Genomic DNA, 24,332 nt, shown 5'->3' with positions numbered 1-24,332 from the left:
TTTTGTGGAAATTAACATGTTAAATTTTCTGGCAGTTATATGAAATTGGTGCAGCATACGTTGTAAATCATCTTCATTTTGAAAGAGTAGTATTGCGTCGTTTGTACAGCAGATTATTTTAATTTATTTTTCTTCCATTTGGTATCTTTTTTTAGTTCTTACTTTTTTATTATTTCATCCATAATCAGGTTGAACAATAGAGGACTCAGGAAATATCCCTGTCTTATCCCATTGTCAGCTTTATTAGGGTCGGTTGGTTCTTCTTCTACTTTTACTTTTATTGTGTTAATTTATATTTAAATGGGAATAAGCCACAATTAAAGGTTAAAATACGTTTATTGACGTTTCAATTTCCACTTCGGAAATCGTTCTCAAAATACAATAAAATGTTTTGTATTTTGAGAACGATTTCCGAAGTGGAAATTGAAACGTCAATAAACGTATTTTAACCTTTAATTGTGGCTTATTCCCATTTAAATATAAATTAATTTAAAATGCCACAAGAAAATAGCTTCAGAATTTTATTGTGTTATTTTGGTATATATTTTCGGTCGTTTTGATTTTTCCTCTCTTGCGTACAATAAGTGGATAACGTTTTTTAATTTGTGTTTCTTCTGCATATCATTATTTCTTCTGTGTATTAAAAGTTAAATTTTGCTTATTATTAAGATTCTCTTAACGTGTTTATTAATTGTCTTGTTTCTGCAGTACGAATATATATGTATCATGATAGATTGTAATGCATATTTCATTTGCGTTTGCCAATTACTTTTTCACTTCCTCAGCGATAGGTCTTTTTTTCCTCATCAATAACCTTATCTTATCCTCGCTCGAGACAGCTATTCTAAGATATTTATATTTCACTATATGCTCTATCATTTGGTTTTTATCTCAAATTTGCACCTATGACGAAATTTATAATACATATCTAATATCTGGTGCTTTCATATGAAACTGGAATAAAACACTTGGTAGATAATATTTATTTGTTTTGAGTACACTTTTTTTAGAACCTAGTACATAAAGGAATAAATATTTGTCTGTTTAGTGTTTTCCAAGTCTGTAAAACATAAACAGGCTTAAATGTTAGATTATACATTTATTAAGAATATTCAATATCGAAATTAAAGATTTTATATCACAAAATATGAATAAGTTTTTACATTTTGTTTGACGTTTTAATCTTCTAATCGAAGTTCATTTTTCGAAAAACTATAAAATTGTGAGAACAAATTGCTATATAAAAGTACGAGACAATATTCTCATGCTGTGAGCTTTGCTGCTCTGTTACTTGTATAACGCTTAAGCTATTTTAAATTTTTTGTCAATATTTTTGAGGTGTTTCCTTAAATGACCATGTTTAAGGTTAGTACGTTTGATTAAATGAAATTGACATTAATTTAATAGTTTCCATTTTATTAGTACTGATGGTATATAACTAGCATCTGTTGGTACTATATATCAATTTCAACATGTGGAAGTGAGAGCACTCTCTTGTTATTATTTTCAGTGTAAATTATGTGGCAGCCGTAGCTCAGTGGCTGTGTTACTGGCTTAACAAGCTGAAGGGCCGGGTTCGAATCCTGGCACCGACAAAATTTTCAATTTCTAATTTAACTGCGCTGCCACCGTGCTTCGGAGGGCACGTAAAGCCGTCGGTCCCAGCTACGAAAGTAGTCGTTAAGTCATGTTAGGGGCGCTTGCGCGACCTGAAAACCCTAACACTAGACCTTAGCCAGAAGGTTACACGAACTTACTTACTAGTGTAAATTATGACGAAACCAGAAATAACCCATAATATTCCCCCCGTGTGATCTTAGTATTTCCATTGATTGAATAATATAGGGTCTCCAATATTTCAGTCAACGGTATGTCAGAGTGGTTTTTATTAATTTTTATATATATTTGCAACATGAAGAAGAAAGTTCAGTACAGGCAGTTAAACAGCTAATCTGTCAATTTAAAAGTAAGAGCAAATACCAACTTGCTGAAAAGCATACCCATACATAAAAGGGATGATAAAATGTACTGCACAAACTATAGCGGTATAAGCTATATATTAATTATTAGGATATACAGATTTTTTTCTAATAAACCTATAACGATTGGGTGAATAGGTGACCTATCAAATAGGAGACTGTTAGTGTGGAATTAGAAAAACTTAATAAATCGTTGATCAATTATTCACAATTAGGCAGTTAATGAGAAATGTTGGGAATACAAAAAAAACATTAAACTAGTTATTTATAGATTTTGAACAAACACATGATATAATCATAAGAATAAAACAATGGAATACTATGGCGTAATTAGGCTTACCTAAGAAATTACTTAATTTAACAAGGAGTAACGTACAAGCAAAGTAATATTTCAAGGAAAATTATCGACTTATTTGCAAATGTACATTGATCTCAAACAGGAAACATGTACAATCATTATACAATATAGTAAATACTTATTTAGATAAACGTAAAATATTTCACTGAACTTTAACGATAAAAATGTTACAAATAAAGGTTAAAACATTCTTTTCAATTCGCAGTAAAAGATTTAATAGAGTTCAGCACACAAGATAAATTCGTAACCAAATTCATATACCAGTAAACGGTACTCGATACAGCAGCAAAGTAATTTTAACAACAAATATAAATCATAGCATCAGCTCCGGAAAATGGTGTTTTCTTTGACAGACAGCAACAACAAATGTGAAATTAGGAAAGATTAGTATGAAATTAGAAAAAACTGAATGAACCATTGATCAAATATTCAGTATTATATACATAATAAAAAATGTTAGGAATAAAAAAAACATTAAACTAGTTATGTAATTGTAACTAAGATTGTAACTAAAATGCTATGGCAGAACTAGGCATACCTAAGGAAATTAACTGTCAACTTACTTTCAAATATACAGTGGCCTCAAACAGGAAGATGCCGTGTCTCCAATCGTGTTTACCATCGTGTTGGAGAGCATCACCCGCAAAGTAAATACAGAAAATCTCAGTTTAATAAGCAAGGTCCTTACATTATACAGACTTTCGACGATGAGTTAAATATAGTAGCAAGTATAATTATTAGTAAAAAAAACATTAAGACATTTAATAGGAAAAAGCGCAAAGAAGGGTCCTCCAAATCAACGATGACAAAAAAATATATGGCTATCATAAGAAGAGCACTACGAAACAGGATAGGACATAATATTTCAATAGACTAGTACAACTTTGAAATGGTTCATCGGTCTAAATATTTGGGATTTAAGAGCACTTTTAATAAAAACACTACAAAAGAGAATAACAACAGAATACAAGCTGGTAATTGCTACGTTTTAAGCAAAAAAATTAAATCCAAAAATACATCCCGCAGTACCAAAAATAAGAATCTACGTATGTAAGTGAAACACGGACAATGAAAAAACAAAATAAGAGCCGATTGAGCGTCGCAGAAAGAAGAATTCTTAGAGAAATATATGAATCTTATGAATCACAAATCAATACAGAGTGCAAAACAATAACTTTGGCGTTGAGATTTAGTTTCCTGTACGACGTTGCAATCTTTATATACCTGTTTGACCTTAGCATTAGTTCCCGGTCGTAAAACACTTCTGGGGGTTTTCCTAGCAATCCTGATCTAATTAATACCTGAGTTTTACTTACATTATTTTATATATCCTCATTTTAGTAGTTCGTATTAGACTTCTGGATTTAAAATTCATATGTGGGTTATACATATATCAGTTTGCTACCTAAATTTTCCCTTTGATCTCTTATGTGAAAACATTATCTGCGATATCTAAAACGCTCCTATCTTTCAAAATTATAGGGGTCTATTGTTAAGTTATATGCCCTACTACATCGTCCCTTTTGTCTGTTAATGAACATTTATTTGGTTTTCTCGTTACTGACTACTATATCGTTTTTTTTTGCTGCTAATAGCATTATTCTATAGTATTCTAATATTTAATCTATGGATTAAATCCGGATAGCGGATAGATATTCTTTACTTTCTCGGAGAAATTATATTCTAACTCACAAAAATCCTATTAAATTGCCAAAATCGCCCTTGCATATTCTATTTACTTATGAGGGGCAGCAGCAATATCAGTACCATAATAATGCATATAGTCCTGGACTGGCTAATCGTTGGATAATAGGAAGCATGAATGTAGCAGTTTTAATAGTTTGGTGACTGCTTGCTGAAACCGGGGAGTAGAGATATAAGTACCAAGTTAATGACTATAGGAAGTGTTGCTTGATCGGCAAAATATTAAATACCAGAAGGTATAATGGTAGCAGTCTCACTGCGACCTCGATGGAGAAAGCAAAGTGAAACAACTTTATTATTATTAAACAACATTATATTTTGTAGTAAAATAATCATGATTTTACAGCAGGACAAATTTTCTACTGTTGGTAATCAAAACATCATGTACGTACCACCAGGTTCCCTATGTCGGTATCCAGCAAAATCCTTGTAGTAACGATACAGGAAACAAAACATTAGACATATAAAATAAATAAACCAGAGATCTAATAAAATACAAATTCTCGATTCAAATAGTTAAAAAATTAACGAACAGCTTACCAAAATAGATATAACTTCCATTTAACATGTAATCCGTTAACGGTCCAATGTACAAAGCAGCTCCTAACATAATGCTGATGATATCGATTTCATAAGAAACTAAAACATCAACGAAGTGAAAACCAAATACAAGCAAATACACAGAAGACGCCAATTAAATAAATCTAGATAAAACAAAAAAGTCTACAACTGCAATTTCGAAAGTATGGAACACTTAAATATTATTGGATCAATAATCACAGTTAATAATGCCGTCACTGAAGGAATAAAGAGCATAATACAAACTTCAGACCTATTTTAATATATTGATGCAAATTAGGAAGAATGAATAAAACAAATAAGGCCTTATTAGTATAATGCTACAAATCCGTATAGATTAAGAACAGATACTGAATGAAGAAAGCTCTTATAATGATATTGTCCAGGAGAATAAATTTTAACGACTAAGGTAGATCGGACACAAAATCGGATATCTCAAAAAGTTAATATTTCATTTGATTGCAGATATGTAGAAGACCGATCAACGTGGAGAAAAGTTGTAGTTAAAAGAAAGGAGAAACAGTGACAAAAGCAACAAAAATGGGCCAATATTTCAGAGCTGCTCGAAAATTTTGATTGGAAAGAATTAATATTGAAAATATAAGCAATACAATGAAATTAACATACACTTTATACGCTATAATAACTAGAAAACTTATATGATACGGATATATACAGAAAAAGTTTAATGAAACAATAAACTACCCAATATGTGTTATGAGTGAGAACGATATGAATAAATAAAATGAGGAAAGCCATAGCAAAAAGAGTAGTGAATAAAAAATGAAGAAGTACCTTGTGGATAACATGTGCTTAGATAGGAACGAATGGAAATGAAGATTCAGAAGACAACAAAGAACGTTTTAAATTGATAAATCTACACAATTTTTAAAAATGTATATTTATACGTCATTTCCAGAGCAAATGTGATAATTGTGCATAAAACTAAACTTTTTAGGGTAAATCTGCTATAGCAAGATGTGACTCAAATACATCCAAAGCTAAAAACTATCGATGTTGTTCCACACATAATCACATACTTGTGGACGGTATCTTGTACCTGAATACTAAGAAGGTTGTCGTAATCTAAGAATAAGTTTTACAATTTACAGGAGAACCATGTTGGAGTTCTATTACCAGAACTTCCACATAAAGAACATTTAGCTGATAGTTGTGCTACTATCGCGCATCAGAGTGCCATAGGGGAAAAAGAGATAGTCTGGAGCATTGGAGCGCGGTGGAATAATTCCTGTCTACACTGGAATTAATACACCTCGCTCCAATCAATTGTTACAACCGAACGTAATCTTAAGGAGTGAACAAATCTCTCAAACTGGGTTCAATTACATTGCAATTTTTAAATTTTTCGTGATAAAATGAAGTGATTGATTGTTGTTTTGCAAAGGTAAGTTGTTTTTTTTTTATTTTTGTATTCCTATTGTTATATAAAGGTACTTGATATTGTAATATTAACAACATTTTTCATAATATATTCTGAAATGCGCTTTCTTTTACTGATAACGAACAAAAGTTTTAATAACTTCTTGTTAATATATTTACGTAGGTATTTAGATTTTTATCTTGTTCTTACTATAAGTGCTAAAGCACAAATGTAGTCATAGTCTACTATATTTTTTCCATAGGGGTCATAGTTTTTAACTGTGTGATAGCTTCTTTTATTGTTGAAACTGTTATAAACATTGTTAAAATACTAACAGGGTTTTTATTAGTTTTGATTCTCTCCGTATAGTAGGCCAAGATATCGGTTACAAAAACCCAGACACTATTGAACAATTAGACGGTGCTAAATATATTGTTTCAAACAAATGACCTTTTATTCATACATTGTATTTTAAAGAGTGAGTGTGAGTGAGTCTTGTCCATAGAAAAAAGAATGGTTCTCTTTTAAAAGTGCAGGTCGCAGGGTAATTACCGCCCACGGTAGCGTCAACTTGGCAAAATAAATTCAATAAAACCCCATTTTTTTCTTTTTTCAAGGAAAGCTGTTCACTTGCCAAACCACACAGACCTGTATTGGAGTTCTAACGTCTTTAGTTACGTGCTAGTGTTTTGCTGCGTCCATCCTACATGGTAAAGTACAATACACAATATTTTGTTGCATGCATGTCCTATACATCAAGTACTTTTACTTTCTGTTGAATTATTTCATATTATGTCGCGATTTGAACCTTTTAATTGAACTTTATTTTACTGTCGTTTTGAAATTATAAACTTTCTAGTGGGTATCTTTATGTCTTTATTACCAATTGTTATTAACATGCGTTTATGAATCATCATATATATCATTATTATATTATATGTATATCTTTTCATAGTTTCACCTTTATAACGTTGTGTATTATAAAAGTATTCTATTTCTTTTTATCGTAGTAAGTCATTACTCAGACAAAATATTTTGGTGTCATGGTAACTTGATTCTGTAATAAAATTCATGGCAGACGACAAGCGGTTTCATAACCCCTAAACATATCTATTTCTTTATTGTTTCCGTATATATTATGTTTTACAGTTATGATATTATGTTCGGTCTAATTGTTTTAAAAACTTTGTCGCTTGTATAAGCTTTAACTTTAATAATAATTTTATAGACCTTAATCATTTAGAAGTAAATGTATATATAATTTTTTTTCTGTCACTTGGTTTAAACTCTTTATAAGCAATTTTACTTGTTCATTGGCGGAATAATACCTCTGTGGAAGGTTATCACTTCATCTTTTGCGCGATCGTACGATACTTCTTCTGCCGATTCGTGACTTATCTCTTGCAATTTTGACGTCACGGGTCTCCTCCATTCTGCTTATATGATTATTCCATTCTTTTTTTCTATTTTGTGTCAATTCATTTATACACTTTACGTTACATTTTCTTCTAATGTCTTCACGTCTCTTTTGATTTCTCAGCGTATTTCGTATAATTGTTCTCAGTACTCTCATCTCTGCCGTTTCCATTATTCTTTGCGTTGTGGCTGTGTCGGGTCTTGTTTCTGAGGCATATGTCATTATTTGTCTTAGACTGGCTTTATAAATTGATATCATCTCAGTGTTAATGTGTCTGTTTAGCCATATAGTGTTATTAAGCCATCCTGCCAGTCTATTTGCTTTTAGTACTTGATCTCTCACTTCTTTGTCCAGGTCTCCGTAGCTAGACAGTGTAATTCCCAGGTATTTTATTTCCATTATTTGTTCAATACTGATGCCATCAATTTCTATTTTACATCTAGTTGGTTCTTTGGTGACTACTATTGTTTTAGTTTTCTGAGATGAAATTGTCATAATAAATTCATAATGCCAGGTATTTTATTTCCATTACCTATGTGGTTATTCCATTCTTTTTTTCTATTTTGTATCCATTCATTTATACACTATACGTTACATTTTCTTTTCGATTTCTCAGAGTATTTCCTGTAATTCTTCTCAGTACTCTCATCTCTGCCGCGTCCATTATTCTTTGCGTTGTGGCTGTGTCGGGTCTTGTTTCTGCTAATGCCATCAATTTCTATGTTACATCTGTGGTCCTTTGCTGACTACTATTGTTTTAGTTTTCTGAGATGAGATTGTCATATTAAATTCTTTTGCTCTTATGTTAAATTTGTGGACCAGTCTTTGCAAACTATCTTCATCTTGGGCTATTAATATTGCGTCATCTGCGTAACGGAGTATTTTAATTTCTTTGTTTCCCATTCTGTATCCTCTTCGTTTGTTAACGCTTTTGATGATTTGATCCATGATCAAATTGAAGAGCATGGGGCTCAATCTCAACGAATCCCCTTGTCTTATTCTGCTGCCTATTTCTATAGGTTCTGTAAGTTGTCCCTCTATTCTGACTCAGGTTTTCAAGTATTTTCCGAACTTCCTGTACATTTATATTAAGTTCTTTATATGTTGTAATTTCTGATGTTTCCGGTTCTAGCCTCGTTTGTTCTTCTCCTGTATATAGCTTTTTTAGGTAGTCAATCCACGTATCATTTTCTATGTATTTTAGTTCTATTAGTTACTTTACCTCCGTTCTTTGACGTCTGATGAAGCGCTATATTTCCTTTTGCAGACGAGAAAAATTATGTTCCATTTCTTTCGAAAAACGTTCCCAGTGACCATTTTTTATTTTTCTTATAAGTGCATGTGTTTCGTTTCTAATTATCTTGTAATTATGTTATGCCTCTTGTGTTTTGGTTGACATGTATTTCAGGTAAGCTTTTTTGTTTTCTTTACATTTTTCCTTCACTTTATTTCTATTTCTTTTACCAAGAACTTTCTTGGCCGAGGCTAAGATATTAGACTTAACTTTTGCCCAGCTTTCTTCGACTCCATCACTTTCTGTGATATATGTATTTCTGTTTTTTTCGGTTTTTCTTTTCTGGAATAGGTATCTTGTGGAGTCATCCTGTAAGCTTTCGACTTTTATCTTTGTGGTGTATTTCGGTGTTTTGTTATCACATATATGTGTTTTCATTCGGCACAATACCAATTTGTGATCGCTTCCAATTTCTGCTGATATTAGTGCTCTCTATTCAACAGAATATAGTCTATAATAGATCTTTGTCCTCTACTGTTTTCAAAAATGTATTTATATTGTTCTTTGTGAGGGAAAAATGTATGCAGAGGTCCGTTAGAAGGTTTCCGTTTTCATTTCTGATATTTTCGTTATATCGCTGTTTTATCCCTGGAACTAAATCATTGCCAACACGGGCGTTAACATCACCCATAATGATTATATATTTATCATTTGGGGTCTTGTTTATTACAGTCTGAAGGTGTTCGTAGAAGTTTTCCCTTGTGGTAATATCTTTGTTGTTCTCTGGTGCGTGAATTGCTATCACATTCAGAGGTTTGACATCCAGTTTAATTTTTACACTTACTATTTTTATACTTGGTGTAAAAAATTTTTGTGTACTAACAGAGCGACTCCTTCTTTGGTTCTGGTTTCTTTGGCAACAACACTGTAAATCATGAGATGGTCATCTATAATAATTTGACCCTTTTCCTTTTTTCTTTGTATCTTTTAGCGTACACATGTCTAGATTTTTTTTCTACAAGCTCTTTTGTAATTTTCTGCTCTCTTGTAGAGACTTTACGTTCAAAGCACCGATGCGAAGTGTATTTCTCGTTTACTACAAATTCGTTGTCCTCTTTCTCCCGTTAGTCGTCGTAATGAAATCATTCCTGTCCCGAGGCATAATTCTGTTTCTATGAGCTGTATGGTTTTAAAGTCTATCAGTAGGGTGCTAAACTGGCTGTAGACCCCCTCCTCCTTTATTTGGGCTTGGGACCGGCAACAGTTCTGTCGAGCTACTCGATCTACCCAACAAAACTGCAGGCGGATTTGCGATATGTTACTTAAGGATGTACTTAATCTCTATTAATTTTTTGATCTGTTTTTTGTTCTCTTTCAGATCCGTTTTATATTAGGTAAATTCTTATTTCATTCCTTAGGTAAATTCTTATTTCAAACCCTCCGGTGCACTTTCAGGTCTACATATTATATAAGTATTTAATTTTTCTTTTCATTTTACTTTTACCTCTTTTTATACTTATTTTACTTTCTGTGTCCGGAACACCAACAGCTTTAAATTTTGTATTTTCAATGGTTGGCTACATAGATGGCCCTGTCATTCGCTAAAAATAGATCTTCTTCTGTGTAGGTCTCTCTCATCTCTGTGCATGCTTGTAGATTTTTTGTGGTAACAAGCTTTATAATCTTACCGAAGGGGCTTCTAATTTCAGAAACTGTTACACGATTACTCTATTTGATATACGTACATTTATGTACTAAATGTTTTATGCATTTTAATGCATTTTAATAAAAAATACTAATTAATAAAAACGGAAATTTTGGCTTTTCCAAGTTTATAATACACACTTTCTTATGTTTGAAAATATATAAAGCAAGTAATATAAATTACCGCCTTGCTTATTAAAACTAAAAAGTAAAATAAAGGTATATGTCGGTTAACAATTTATATTTAACTACATAAATTAGCCAAATAGTCCTCAAATTCCTCCATGATTAAATTGATGGATATTTAAATAAATTTCAAGTTCCAGAATGTACCTGCTGTAAAATTTGAAAATCTACTACTAATACAATTATTGGCAACATCGCAGGAGTTTAGAAGTATATGCAATATCGTAAATACGGATCCCAAAAATGGTTTATCCTTTTGTGGAGTCCACTTAATCCTACGTGTTGGTCGGAGTCTACATAAAGCGCTACTCAGATAATAAAATACACGGTGTATATTCTACTGGAGTTAGTATAATACCGTTTTAGAACGGAGCTTACATTAACCGCTAGATATATATATATATATATATATATATATATATATATATATATATATATATATATATATGTATTTTAGCATGTATATATATATATATATATATATATATATATATATATATATATATATATATATATATATATATAAAAACTCTTAAATATTGGGGAAATCTGCAAGAAAGACTCTAATGAGTATCAATTGTTTCGCCGAACGTTTTCGCCAAAGAGAATTAATTTGGCTTCTTCAGGGCTGAAAGAGAATAAATTATAATTAGCTACCATATATTATCTATTAAAAACATTATTGATCTTACCGTAACTTAGAATTGTAGAGTTAGAATGTTAAAAAACTTTGCTAGTAACAACATAGTGGTGTTTTTTTGTTACTATGTGCAAAAAAAAGTTTTTTTAACGTTGGAAATGTATGGTAGCTTTGAACTTAAAACCCAATGTAACTACATTTAAAAGGAGGTAATTCTTTGAATTGTCGGCAATAACTAAATTTTTGATTGTTAGAAAGTTTAAATGTGAGATTCTGTTATTACCAGAACGCATGTGCTGACAATTCAAGTAGTTCTTTTGAATCTTTATGTCGTTAATGTTCATTGGTAAAACCGAATGAAGTTAAATCTTAGTATAGGGAAATATTATTTTAGATTTTCTTAAGTGAATTATATTGTTTATGTATTATTATAATAATATCTTAAGGTGGGTACACATATGCGAGCCGAACGGTATACGTACCGTACGCGTACAGATCCTTGAAAAATATTCTACATCGTACAGATCGCATACTTATCTCGATCCATGGAAAGCGACAAACCAACAACGAACACACATGTGCGAAATGATTCATTTAATTTATAATTTGGGTACTGATTTATGTTCCTGTTTTTGCTTGTTTAACAAAAATAAAAATATGTACAATAATCAGTTTACTGTTTTCTCACGTCTCTCTAGGAAGGAACACGTCATTCACACAATGTCGATTTGATGACACAATAAAAATGTTCGCTGCGTCTAGTAAGCGCCGTCCAAACTGAAAGACGAGCTTCCTTTGAAGTCGTGAAATAAACCGCAACAATTTGGTTCGCGACGAGTCACGATGAAACAGTACGCAAGCGGTTTTTTCTGCCGTACACATTACCGAATATAGCGTTCGCATACCGTATGCATACCGTTTGGCTCGTATATGTGTACCGACCTTTATTGAGATGTATCTAAGAAAAGCAAGGGAATGTTATCTTTTTGACGTGACAACGTCTTGAATTAGGTTGTGGCTCGGAGTCACTCATGAAAAAGTGTAACGCCCGCTCACGTCTGTTACGATGAGTCACCGAACGAGAGAGAGGCCCGCCGGACCGGCGAATGCCTTGCGTCTCTCTCCCACTCAAACATGATCGGTCCGCTGCGCGCGCAGCACAATAACAATAAATATTCTACCGAGAAAAAGACGTTGTCACGTAAAATCTTCGCCCGTAAAACCGACTTTACAGGCAACCGATTTTTTAGTTAATGAAAATTAATTATTAAAGTAGGTTAGTTGTTAATCGATATTTCAGTCAAGTTAGTTATCTGTGATGTTGTATTGTTCTTGGTATTTGATTTAAGTAAGAAGTGGTATATATCGCTTAGATTCTTAATGTCACTCTTAACATTGATGGAGAAATCGTTAAGGAAAATATAATATATACATTTCAATGAACTCTCTTTTAGATTTATTGTTCTCACGGTGGAGAATTGTAGTGTTAGTATAGTCCATGAGATGACCAGTGGAATGGACATGTTTGGCTAATGCACAGCGGTCAGGGTGAAGTCGAGAATCACTTTTGTGTAGTGTAATACGTGATTTCAATAATTGAGATATTTGGCCGATGTAGGAATTGCTGCAAGAGAGGCATGGAATGTTGTAGACAATGTTACTAATCCTATCTATGGGAGTCTTATCTTTTATCTTAGAATAAAGATTATTAATTGTTAGGGCTGATCTACAAGCCACATTAAGTTTAATGTTGTTATTATTATTACCAAAGCTATTTTCAACACTTTTCAGAATCCTTGTTAACGCCGGAGTGATATCTCTGAAATATGGTAATGAAAAATATTTGTTGATAGGAGTATCCGAGACTGGGTTCCCACTTAAGACATCCGGATCAGCATTTTAGTCGCGAAGGAAGGTGAAGTATCTTCGTTATGGATAGTATTAAACAAAATCTTATTCACTAATGGTGTTGGATAAGAGTTATCATTCACTGCCTTTTATACCATCATTAACACCTAAATTAATACAAACACTAAAGGTTATTGACAATATAAAAATAGCAACAAAGAACATCAAAACTATTTCATCTTTATATTCCAAAACTAAATATCCTATAGACAAATTTGAAAAAATTTAGTATACAGCATTGGTTGTACTCAGTGTGAGGCTGAATATGTTGGTGAGACCGGAAGAAATCGATAAAGACCATATTATGGATTTTGATAACATTAAAATTTTATGTAGTGAATAATAAATTTAAAAGGACTTTTTTGGAAATGGTTTGTATTAGCAAAAGTGATAATAATTTAAACAAAAGATCAGAAATTCAAAATCCAAGCAAAATTTATAATTATATTCTTTCTTTATGATTTATATATAAAACTTGTAAAATGTCATATTTAATTTCTCCATATATCTGTTACATTTTTTCAGACATCTGTCAACGGTGAATAAATCTTCTTTGTTGTTACTAAACAAAAAAGAATGTTTAAACGAAATTTTACTTTTGGCAATATAATTGTCAAAAATAAAAATTTTATGTTGGCATTTATGACATTGATTCTTATTTGTAATTGGTTGCTATTTTAACTTATTTATAAATTCAATTATTTTTGTATTAAAAAAATGTTTTCAAAATTATAAAAAATTTTCAGAGAAGCATTCATTAGATTAAGACATTTTTGTATTAATTATTTTTAAGATGTATTAGCAGCAATTATTACGTACTAAACTGATTTTTATTTGGTAAGTTAACAAAAATTGTTTTTTCTTTCTAGTTCAACCTTGTAAGATATTTTGTCTTTTTTAGCTCTTGATAATAATTGTAAACACAATTGAAAGCTCGAGATTAACACAATAGTTAACCAATAGCCCTTTTATTGACTCCAACCCATCCAAAACAGTTATATATATATTTATATATATATATATATATATATATATATATATATATATATATATATATATATATATATATAAAATGTGCACTCGTAAGTGAAAGGGATATTTTCGGTCAAATTTGGAGATAAAAAAGAAAAGAGTTGTGCTACTTTATCTTTTATTGAATACGTTTCGCCCACTGTTCAATGGGCATCATCAGTTCGTCTTAAAGAATGGTATTAGCGATACATCTAATATAAAAAACAATTAAGTAAACGATCTTACCTTTAAAAGATCTATAGCATTAAGATATTAGTATGGTGAAGATACATCAAATATTAATTTACTAAATAAATCAGCAAAAACACAGAATGCCGGAAGATTCCCAATTTAAGTAATTTTATATTAATTTGTTTTATAATTTAACTTTTGAAAACATTGATGGATTCTTAAATCTATCAAAAAAATGTAATTGTCAATTTTGAAATGTTATATTAACAACGGCAAGGCTAGGGATCTTGACTGTCATGATCATATCATGCAAAATAAAGTATTTGAAAGTTCGAATGTCAGAACTGACAATCAGATGGTGAGATTGAAGGAAAAGTTTTGTAGATGCCAACATAAATGTTATGATATAATAAAAGAAGTTGAAGAAGAAACCAATAATTTAAAAGTAGAATACGGAAGAATCAATTTTGTAGTATTAGTGCATGGTAAATTTGGCTTAAGTTGCTGATATCAGTTCTCTTATTTAATGCATTAGGTTGTTTCAAAATATGACACATCTCCATAAACTGTCTCTTATTAAGGTTACGTTCTCTACAGAGAATTCGAACATCATCAAAATTCACAGTATGTTTGGTGTTAATTGCATGTTCTGCAAGGGCACAAGTATGTTTAGAAAGTTTAATGTCACTACGATGTGAAGTAAGGCGTCCTTTAAGGGAACGGCCAGTTTGACCAATATAACATGCATCACATTCAGAACAGGGTATTTGATAAACTACATTCACTTGTTCCAAAAAGGAAAGAGGTGTTTTAATATTAGAAAACAAGTTCCTGACAGTCTTAGAATTATTGATAGCAATCTTAACCGGGATATTGTTCTGTTTGTACAATTTAATAAGCTTTTCAGTAACATATGGGAAATAGGGTAGTGAAGAGTAATGGGTGGTGGAAGTTGCAATGTTAGGAGAAAGTAGAGTATTGTTGTTCATAATATTATTAGAAATCATTCTAAGTTGATCGCCATTAGGTAAATCATCAATAGAAGACCCAAAACTTGTTGAAAAAAGGTATTTATTTATGAGAGATGTAGGGTAAGAATTGTCAGATAGTATACTTCTGAGTAACAAAAGAGAATCCCTTTTGTTGTTAGGATGTGTTAACCTATGTACCCTACAGCTGAGTGCTTTTATAAGATTTATTTTGTATTTGAACGGATGGCAAGAATGATAGTTAAGGAACCTATTACTAGCCATAGGTTTCCTGTACCAACTTGTAGTTAGTGTATTGTCATTATTTCTAAAGACACGCATGTCTAAGAAAGGAATACTATTGTTAGAAGGATCCTCAAGTTCATAAGTAAACTGTAAGTGAGGATCAAAATCATTAAAAATCGATAAGGTAGACTCTACTTTGTCAAAGGGTAAGGCTAACAAAAGGTCATCAACATACCGTTTAACAAAAGGGATATGGAAATCAATAAGACCCAAACATTCAGATATCAAGTCATCAAGGACAAAGTTAACAAGGATGGGAGATATGGATGAACCCATTGGTGTACCAAAAATTTGTAAGTAATATTTATCATTGAAAATCAAAAAATTAGTGTCAAACACTAATTGCAAAAGTTCTGCAAATACGTCCCAGGAAACGGGGGAGTTTGGTTGGATAGTGTTCCAATGATTCCTTAAAGAAGTGAGAACACTAGAAAAAGGAAGGTTAGTGAAAAGTGATACTACATCAAAGCTCACCAAAATGTAATTAAGTGGTAGTTTAAAATTGTTAATAAATGCACTAAATTGAAAAGAATCAAAAATATTATAAGAATTATGATAATCATAGGATTTAGATAGAATATCAGTTAGAAATTTAGCAATGTGTATATTTGGTGAATTAATAGAAGAAACAATAGGTCTCATACTAAGAGTTGGTTTATGTATTTTAGGTAAACAGTAAAATCTTGGTGAATAACCATCATAGTTATGCAGATATTTAGCTATGGTTTGGTTTATGACCTTAATATCCTTTAAATGCGTAATAAACTTGTTTATTCTATTAGTAAACTTAGAGCAAGGGTTGGAGGGAAGGAGTTGATAATAACGACTATCGTCCAACAAGGACTGGCTAAGAGATATGTATTGATCTCTATCCATGAGAACTGTGGCATTACCCTTATCGCTAGTGAGGACCAAAAGGTTTGGGTGATTTTTTAAAAAAGATACTGTTTCCCTATATACACTATCAATGATCGATATGGAATGCTTAGGACGTTTGGTATAATTCAATAAAATGTTATTGGAATAAGACCTAAGGGATAAAAGGTCTGAGTCATCTGCATATGACAAAATATTCTCATCATCAGCAAGAATCCTATTAACGGAATAATCCCTGAAAGATGGTTGAAGGCCAAATTTTGGTCCCAAAGATAAAAGTTTAAGAATGTCTTGAGGAACATCAACATTGGAAAGATTTTTAATCCATTTAGGATTAAAAGGAATTTTGTGAAACTCCGGGGTATTTAAATTATCTAACTTCTTTTGAAGGCGTAAGATTGATTTCTGGTAATAGAAATTGAATTTTCTGTGTAAAGAAGTCTCAAAAGTGTCAAGTAAAGGGACAGGAAGAACCTGGTCTAAGAACTCAGTGATATTTTTAATTTGATTAGTAATGAATTTAATGTCTGAATGAACCTTCGAAATATGAAAATTAAGCAATCGTGCCCTCACCTGCCTGTTAAGTGATTGACTCAGGTGTTGAATAGTGGGACTAATGGTCCCCGTGGTAGAAGAAAGAATTGTAGAAGTACAATCAATGATAAATCTGGGAATCTTCCGTGTTCTCCTACATTCTAATAAGAAAGTTCTTCTTGCTTCAGCTGTAGCTAACTTTTCAACTAAATTTGTCCATCTCTTGAGTTTCTTCACTGTAGTTTCTCCATAGATGCGCTTAGTCTTAGCATAGAATCCCTCTGTACATGAAGACATCTTTAAGGAATATGACCGTTTAATTTAATATAAAAAATGTGCACTCGTAAGTGAAAGGGATATTTTCGGTCAAATTTGGAGATAAAAAAAGAAAAGAGTTGTGCTAATTTATCTTTTATTGAATACGTTTCGCCCACTGTTCAATGGGCATCATCAGTTCGTCTTAAAGAATGGTATTAGCGATACATCTAATATAAAAAACAATTAAGTAAACGATCTTACCTTTAAAAGATCTGTAGCAGTAAGATATTAGTATGGTGAAGATACATCAAATATTAATTTACTAAATAAATCAGCAAAAACACAGAATGCCGGAAGATTCCCAATTTAAGTAATTTTACATTAATTTGTTTTATAATTTAACTTTTGAAAACATTGATGGATTCTTAAATCTATCAAAAAAATGTAATTGTCAATTTTGAAATGTTATATTAACAACGGCAAGGCTAGGGATCTTGACTGCCATGATCATATCATGCAAAATAAAGTATTTGAAAGTTCGAATGTCAGAACTGGCAATCAGATGGTGAGATTGAAGGAAAAGTTTTGTAGATGCCAACATAAATGTTATGATATAATAAAAGAAGTTGAAGAAGAAACCAATAATTTAAAAGTAGAATACGGAAGAATCAATTTTGTAGTATTAGTGCATGGTAAATTTGGCTTAAGTTGCTGATATCAGTTCTCTTATTTAATGCATTAGGTTGTTTTAAAATATGACACATCTCCATAAACTGTCTCTTATTAAGGTTACGTTCTCTACAGAGAATTCGAACATCATCAAAATTCACAATATGTTTGGTGTTAATTGCATGTTCTGCAAGGGCACAAGTATGTTTAGAAAGTTTAATGTCACTACGATGTGAAGTAAGGCGTCCTTTAAGGGAACGGCCAGTTTGACCAATATAACATGCATCACATTCAGAACAGGGTATTTGATAGACTACATTCACTTGTTCCAAAAAGGAAAGAGGTGTTTTAATTTTAGAAAACAAGTTCCTGACAGTCTTAGAATTATTGATAGCAATCTTAACCGGGATATTGTTCTGTTTGTACAATTTAATAAGCTTTTCAGTAACATATGGGAAATAGGGTAGTGAAGAGTAATGGGTGGTGGAAGTTGCAATGTTAGGAGAAAGTAGAGTATTGTTGTTCATAATATTATTAGAAATCATTCTAAGTTGATCGCCATTAGGTAAATCATCAATAGAAGACCCAAAACTTGTTGAAAAAAGGTATTTATTCATGAGAGATGTAGGGTAAGAATTGTCAGATAGTATACTTCTGAGTAACAAAAGAGAATCCCTTTTGTTGTTAGGATGTGTTAACCTATGTACCCTACAGCTGAGTGCTTTTATAAGATTTATTTTGTATTTGAACGGATGGCAAGAATGATAGTTAAGGAACCTATTACTAGCCATAGGTTTCCTGTACCAACTTGTAGTTTGTGTATTGTCATTATTTCTAAAGGCACGCATGTCTAAGAAAGGAATACTATTGTTAGAAGGATCCTCAAGTTCATAAGTAAACTGTAAGTGAGGATCAAAATCATTAAAAATCGATAAGGTAGACTCTACTTTGTCAAAGGGTAAGGCTAACAAAAGGTCATCAACATACCGTTTAACAAAAGGGATATGGAAATCAATAAGACCCAAACATTCAGATATCAAGTCAGCAAGGACAAAGTTAACAAGGATGGGAGATATGGATGAACCCATTGGTGTACCAAAAATTTGTAAGTAATATTTATCATTGAAAATCAAAAAATTAGTGTCAAACACTAATTGCAAAAGTTCTGCAAATACGTCCCAGGAAACGGGGGAGTTTGGTTGGATAGTGTTCCAATGATTCCTTAAAGAAGTGAGAACACTAGAAAAAGGAAGGTTAGTGAAAAGTGATACTACATCAAAGCTCACCAAAATGTAATTAAGTGGTAGTTTAAAATTGTTAATAAATGCATTAAAATTGAAAAGAATCAAAAATATTATAAGAATTATGATAATCATAGGATTTAGATAGAATATCAGTTAGAAATTTAGCAATGTGTATATTTGGTGAATTAATAGAAGAAACAATAGGTCTCATACTAAGAGTTGGTTTATGTATTTTAGGTAAACAGTAAAATCTTGGTGAATAACCATCATAGTTATGCAGATATTTAGCTATGGTTTTGTTTATGACCTTAATATCCTTTAAATGCGTAATAAACTTGTTTATTCTATTAGTAAACTTAGAGCAAGGGTTGGAGGGAAGGAGTTGATAATAACGACTATCGTCCAACAAGGACTGGCTAAGAGATATGTATTGATCTCTATCCATGAGAACTGTGGCATTACCCTTATCGCTAGTGAGGACCAAAAGGTTTGGGTGATTTTTTAAAAAAGATACTGTTTCCCTATATACACTATCAATGATCGATATGGAATGCTTAGGACGTTTGGTATAATTCAATAAAATGTTATTGGAATAAGACCTAAGGGATAAAAGGTCTGAGTCATCTGCATATGACAAAATATTCTCAACATCAGCAAGAATCCTATTAACGGAATAATCCCTGAAAGATGGTTGAAGGCCAAATTTTGGTCCCAAAGATAAAAGTTTAAGAATGTCTTGAGGAACATCAACATTGGAAAGATTTTTAATCCATTTAGGATTAAAAGGAATTTTGTGAAACTCCGGGGTATCTAAATTATCTAACTTCTTTTGAAGGCGTAAGATTGATTTCTGGTAATAGAAATTGAATTTTCTGTGTAAAGAAGTCTCAAAAGTGTCAAGTAAAGGGACAGGAAGAACCTGGTCTAAGAACTCAGTGATATTTTTAATTTGATTAGTAATGAATTTAATGTCTGAATGAACCTTCGAAATATGAAAATTAAGCAATCGTGCCCTCACCTGCCTGTTAAGTGATTGACTCAGGTGTTGAATAGTGGGACTAATGGTCCCCGTGGTAGAAGAAAGAATTGTAGAAGTACAATCAATGATAAATCTGGGAATCTTCCGTGTTCTCCTACATTCTAATAAGAAAGTTCTTCTTGCTTCAGCTGTAGCTAACTTTTCAACTAAATTTGTCCATCTCTTGAGTTTCTTCACTGTAGTTTCTCCATAGATGCGCTTAGTCTTAGCCTAGAATCCCTCTGTACATTAAGACATCTTTAAGGAATATGACCGTTTAATTTAATATAAAAAATGTGCACTCGTAAGTGAAAGGGATATTTTCGGTCAAATTTGGAGATAAAAAAAAGAAAAGAGTTGTGCTAGTTTATCTTTTATTGAATACGTTTCGCCCACTGTTCAATGGGCATCATCAGTTCGTCTTAAAGAATGGTATTAGCGATACATCTAATATAAAAAACAATTAAGTAAACAATCTTACCTTTAAAAGATCTGTAGCATTAAGATATTAGTATGGTGAAGATACATCAAATATTAATTTACTAAATAAATCAGCAAAAACACAGAATGCCGGAAGATTCCCAATTTAAGTAATTTTATATTAATTTGTTTTATAATTTAACTTTTGAAAACATTGATGGATTCTTAAATCTATCAAAAAAATTTTGAAATGTTATATTAACAACGGCAAGGCTAGGGATCTTGACTGTCATGATGCTTCTAACAATGATTGTAATTCAGCAGTGGTCAATCTACGTTTATGTTCACATCTAGCTTTTTTAGATGTCGTAGGCATATTATTTACATCCATTTTTTTATAAATACTATAACTCACTTTTACGGAGGTAATTAACAATAAAAACGTTCTACTAGAAACTATCAACTTACGACTTCCAATACTATAAGGCCACTTGAAGCACAATACGTTTTTACTCAATAATAGTTCCTGTATAAGTAAAATTGTTTTTTAATGTGCTTCATTGAAGCACACTAGACATATTGCAGTTTTGCCATCACATTCTTCAGAATATGTTTTAACTTTTTTAACTTTTCTATCGGTACTTCTATTAGTCATGCTTCTTCTTAAAATTTTGTAACATCTTTTGAGGGTTACAACATTTCTTTATTTGCAAATGCCTTCGCGAACTCCAGTCTGAACTCAAGCATAGGTTGTCGCTTTTTTTACGTTTTCTATTATTTAGCAACTAAGCATTGACTACTGCGGTATTAAATATTAATTCCACTGCCACTTTCTGTTACCACTTCAGAATTTTGCGTATTGGGCTTTGGTAAGAAGCCACTTGATCACTAAAATCAACACTCTTTTTCACCAAGTTATAATCGAGAATAGTTTGTGGTTTTAGTACTTGTGTATAATTTTTCTTTTCATTTGAATAAACCAAGATACAACTATTATGTTTAAATGTTGTAAGGATTAAAACTGGTCTTTTGTCGACCCATTTTATCACTTGTAAAATCAATAATGGGGTTAAGTTTCATCGTGAGTAACTGGTTGCAAATTTTTTAATCGATGTACATGTTTTTATAGTAAAACATCTGCACATGAATAATTCGTTTCTTGAACAATGATTTCAATTCATCGACCAATATTCTAAAATAAGGTGTTATTACGTCGTCCGGAATATTATAAACTGGTTCTCTTTCACAAAGCATTGGAAATATGGTTTACATTCTATATTTAGAAAAATCTTTTACTGCAACTCTTGTTCGACTAAACTAAACTAAATTAATACACAAAACAAATTAATCTATTTTTTTATAGAAATGCAGATTCCTGTCGGTTTTTTTTTCAGTGCTGCATGAGTCGCTGGTGTCTCGTATATCCGGACCTCTTATCGCATTACAAACATAATTCTTAATTAGCAGTGCGGTACAAGATACATTTAGGTCGTATAATCTTAAAGCCGTAATAAGACCATAAGACCGTATGTTATAAATAAATATATCCCTATAAGAATTATCTTGAAAGATGAAAAAAATACAATAAAAAAGTGCAATATTAAGTGTTATTTAAAAAATGGTAAGTCATTCACGGGCGTACAGTTAAAAACAAAAGTTTTCAGTGTTCTATTGCTTGAATATTATTATCTGGTATTCTGAAAATGTTGACATTTTTTCCTGGTCTGATCTTCCTCAACTAACGTCATCTTTCTTAATTGGTGGGTTGTGTTGTTCAGGTCTCTTTAAGTGTTTTTGTTGCTATCCATACTGAATGATCTTCTTTAGACAATGTACTAATGTAGTGTTCAAATGTGGCATTGCGTGCATCATGTAGAGCTGATGTTAATTGTCTGATTAGTCGATTATATTTGTGTTCGTCATTAAGATTTCGGCTTCTTGGTCATTTACCTCTTGCTCTTCATTTTTCGACTATTAGTTGTATAATATAATTCGGAGTGTTATTTGTATTGTCTTGATTTGGAATTGTTAATCGTGTAGCTCCATATGAAATAGTAGAAGATGAAAACGGCAGCATATTCATCCATAAAAAAAGGAAACGCGATAAAGATATCTGAAACAACTGTTTTATGTTATAAGAGATGAAATAGTCCGAAATTACCAAAACAGATGAACAGGGCACTATAAAGAGGTAGTATAATTAGCTATGAAACAGCTTGAATGGGGAAAAGAAGTAAGCTTAGACCAAATACCAGCAGGAATTATTCAACTGAGGAAAAAAATTAAACGGATAACAATATTCACTCCATTTACAGAAAAGAAGGCAAATTTTAAGAACTTCTTTAATAGCCTCCAGTCAACAATTTCCTAATCATGTTTTAAAAACGTACGGAATGCACTGTATATACTAACCCAAGTCGTCAAGATACTTGTGGTTGCAGTTATGTATTACGATCAACTTATGTACGGCTTCCCTTGTATAGGTACACAGGCATGCACCCGTGCGGGAGAAAAAAGATTTGTCATACCGTTACATTATGTAACATTTTAACGTTGAATATTTTATGGTCCCGTTTGGGTTATAAAACGAATGATCGACTTTTTCTCGCACAGATCCTGCCTATGTAACTTTACAAAGCGAGTCTTTGCTGGGTATTAAAGAACCGTCTATGGCCATCATATAATTTTACGCTATTTCACGTTCTACGACGCATTCCACGTTTGACACACTCTCTTGTTTAGTTTTCTGTCATTCTATTTGTTAAATACTATCTCATTCTCGTCACAGTGTCAAGGAGTAGTAAATGTGTGCAGTGAACGGAAGGCATATGTCTAACAGCGAACGTTGGAAATTTTTCGTGTTTATCATATCTTCTTCTTTGAGTGCCTCTCCTATCGGAGATTGGATATCATTAGGGCGATTCGCATTTTATTTACTGCTGTTTTGAATAATTCGTTAGTGGTACAGCCAAACCACTCTCTTAAATTTCTCATCCAGGACATTCTTCTATGGCCTGGATTTCTGCGTCCTTGGATGTTTCCTTGCATTATATTTTGTAGGAATGTGTACTTTTGTCCTCACATCAGGTGGCCAAAGTATTCAAGTTTTCTCTTTTTTATATTCAGTATAACTTCTGGATCGTTATTTATTTTGTGTATTACCTCTTCGTTTGTAATTTTATCCACCTTATCCAACTTATTTTTGGTATACGGCGGTAGCATCACATCTCAAAGCTCTCAAGATTTTTAATATTCTTCTGTTTAAGAGTCCATGCCTCAACACCGTAAAGCAAAGTACTGAATACATACTAAGTGGTTAACTAAAAGTGGACGTATGCAAAGAGATATATGACGTAATCGTATGGTATTCGCTAAATCCTCTCACGTAATATGCCACACACCTCTGTGCGTTAATTCGTTTTATTGCTGCCAGTTGAAGGTGTTATTAGATGCCGTCATGTTTAATTTCTCTCCACCATCGTATTATCTCCGTTAAATCCTATCATTTTATGCTCCATATGTCATGATTAGACCTATAAGACCGGAGATACGCAACTAAGGCTCTTTTGACATAACATATATAGGAGCAAAGATATATACCTAAGGTTCTTTTGACGTTTTGATGTATTTGATTTCTACGTCGTAGTATTCTATTAGTTAAATGATACCATTTGAGGTACTGTACGTCACGATTGGACTAATAGGATCGAAGATACATAAATAAGGCCCTTTTGCCAGGCTACTCT

General features: G+C 32.0%; 1 protein-coding gene across 2 annotated transcripts in view; it reads left to right on the top strand.

Moving 5' to 3' along the window:
- Sirt6 (sirtuin 6) overlaps positions 1-24,332 on the top strand; it is a 336,907-nt gene that overhangs the window by 120,787 nt on the left and 191,788 nt on the right. The window contains exon 4 of one of the 2 annotated variants that reach the window (XM_072545222.1): positions 6,619-6,711. The exons of the other annotated variant lie outside the window; for it this stretch is intronic. Within the exon in view, the coding sequence (XP_072401323.1) occupies positions 6,619-6,711 (93 nt within the window). The remainder of the gene's footprint in view (positions 1-6,618; positions 6,712-24,332) is intronic. 2 annotated transcript variants of the gene reach the window in all.

This window comes from Diabrotica undecimpunctata, chromosome 1 (genome assembly GCF_040954645.1).
Source record: "Diabrotica undecimpunctata isolate CICGRU chromosome 1, icDiaUnde3, whole genome shotgun sequence".
Taxonomy (NCBI): Eukaryota; Metazoa; Arthropoda; class Insecta; order Coleoptera; family Chrysomelidae; genus Diabrotica; species Diabrotica undecimpunctata.
The sequence above is the reverse complement of the archived record's forward strand: the minus strand, read 5'-3'. Positions and strand labels throughout refer to the sequence as shown.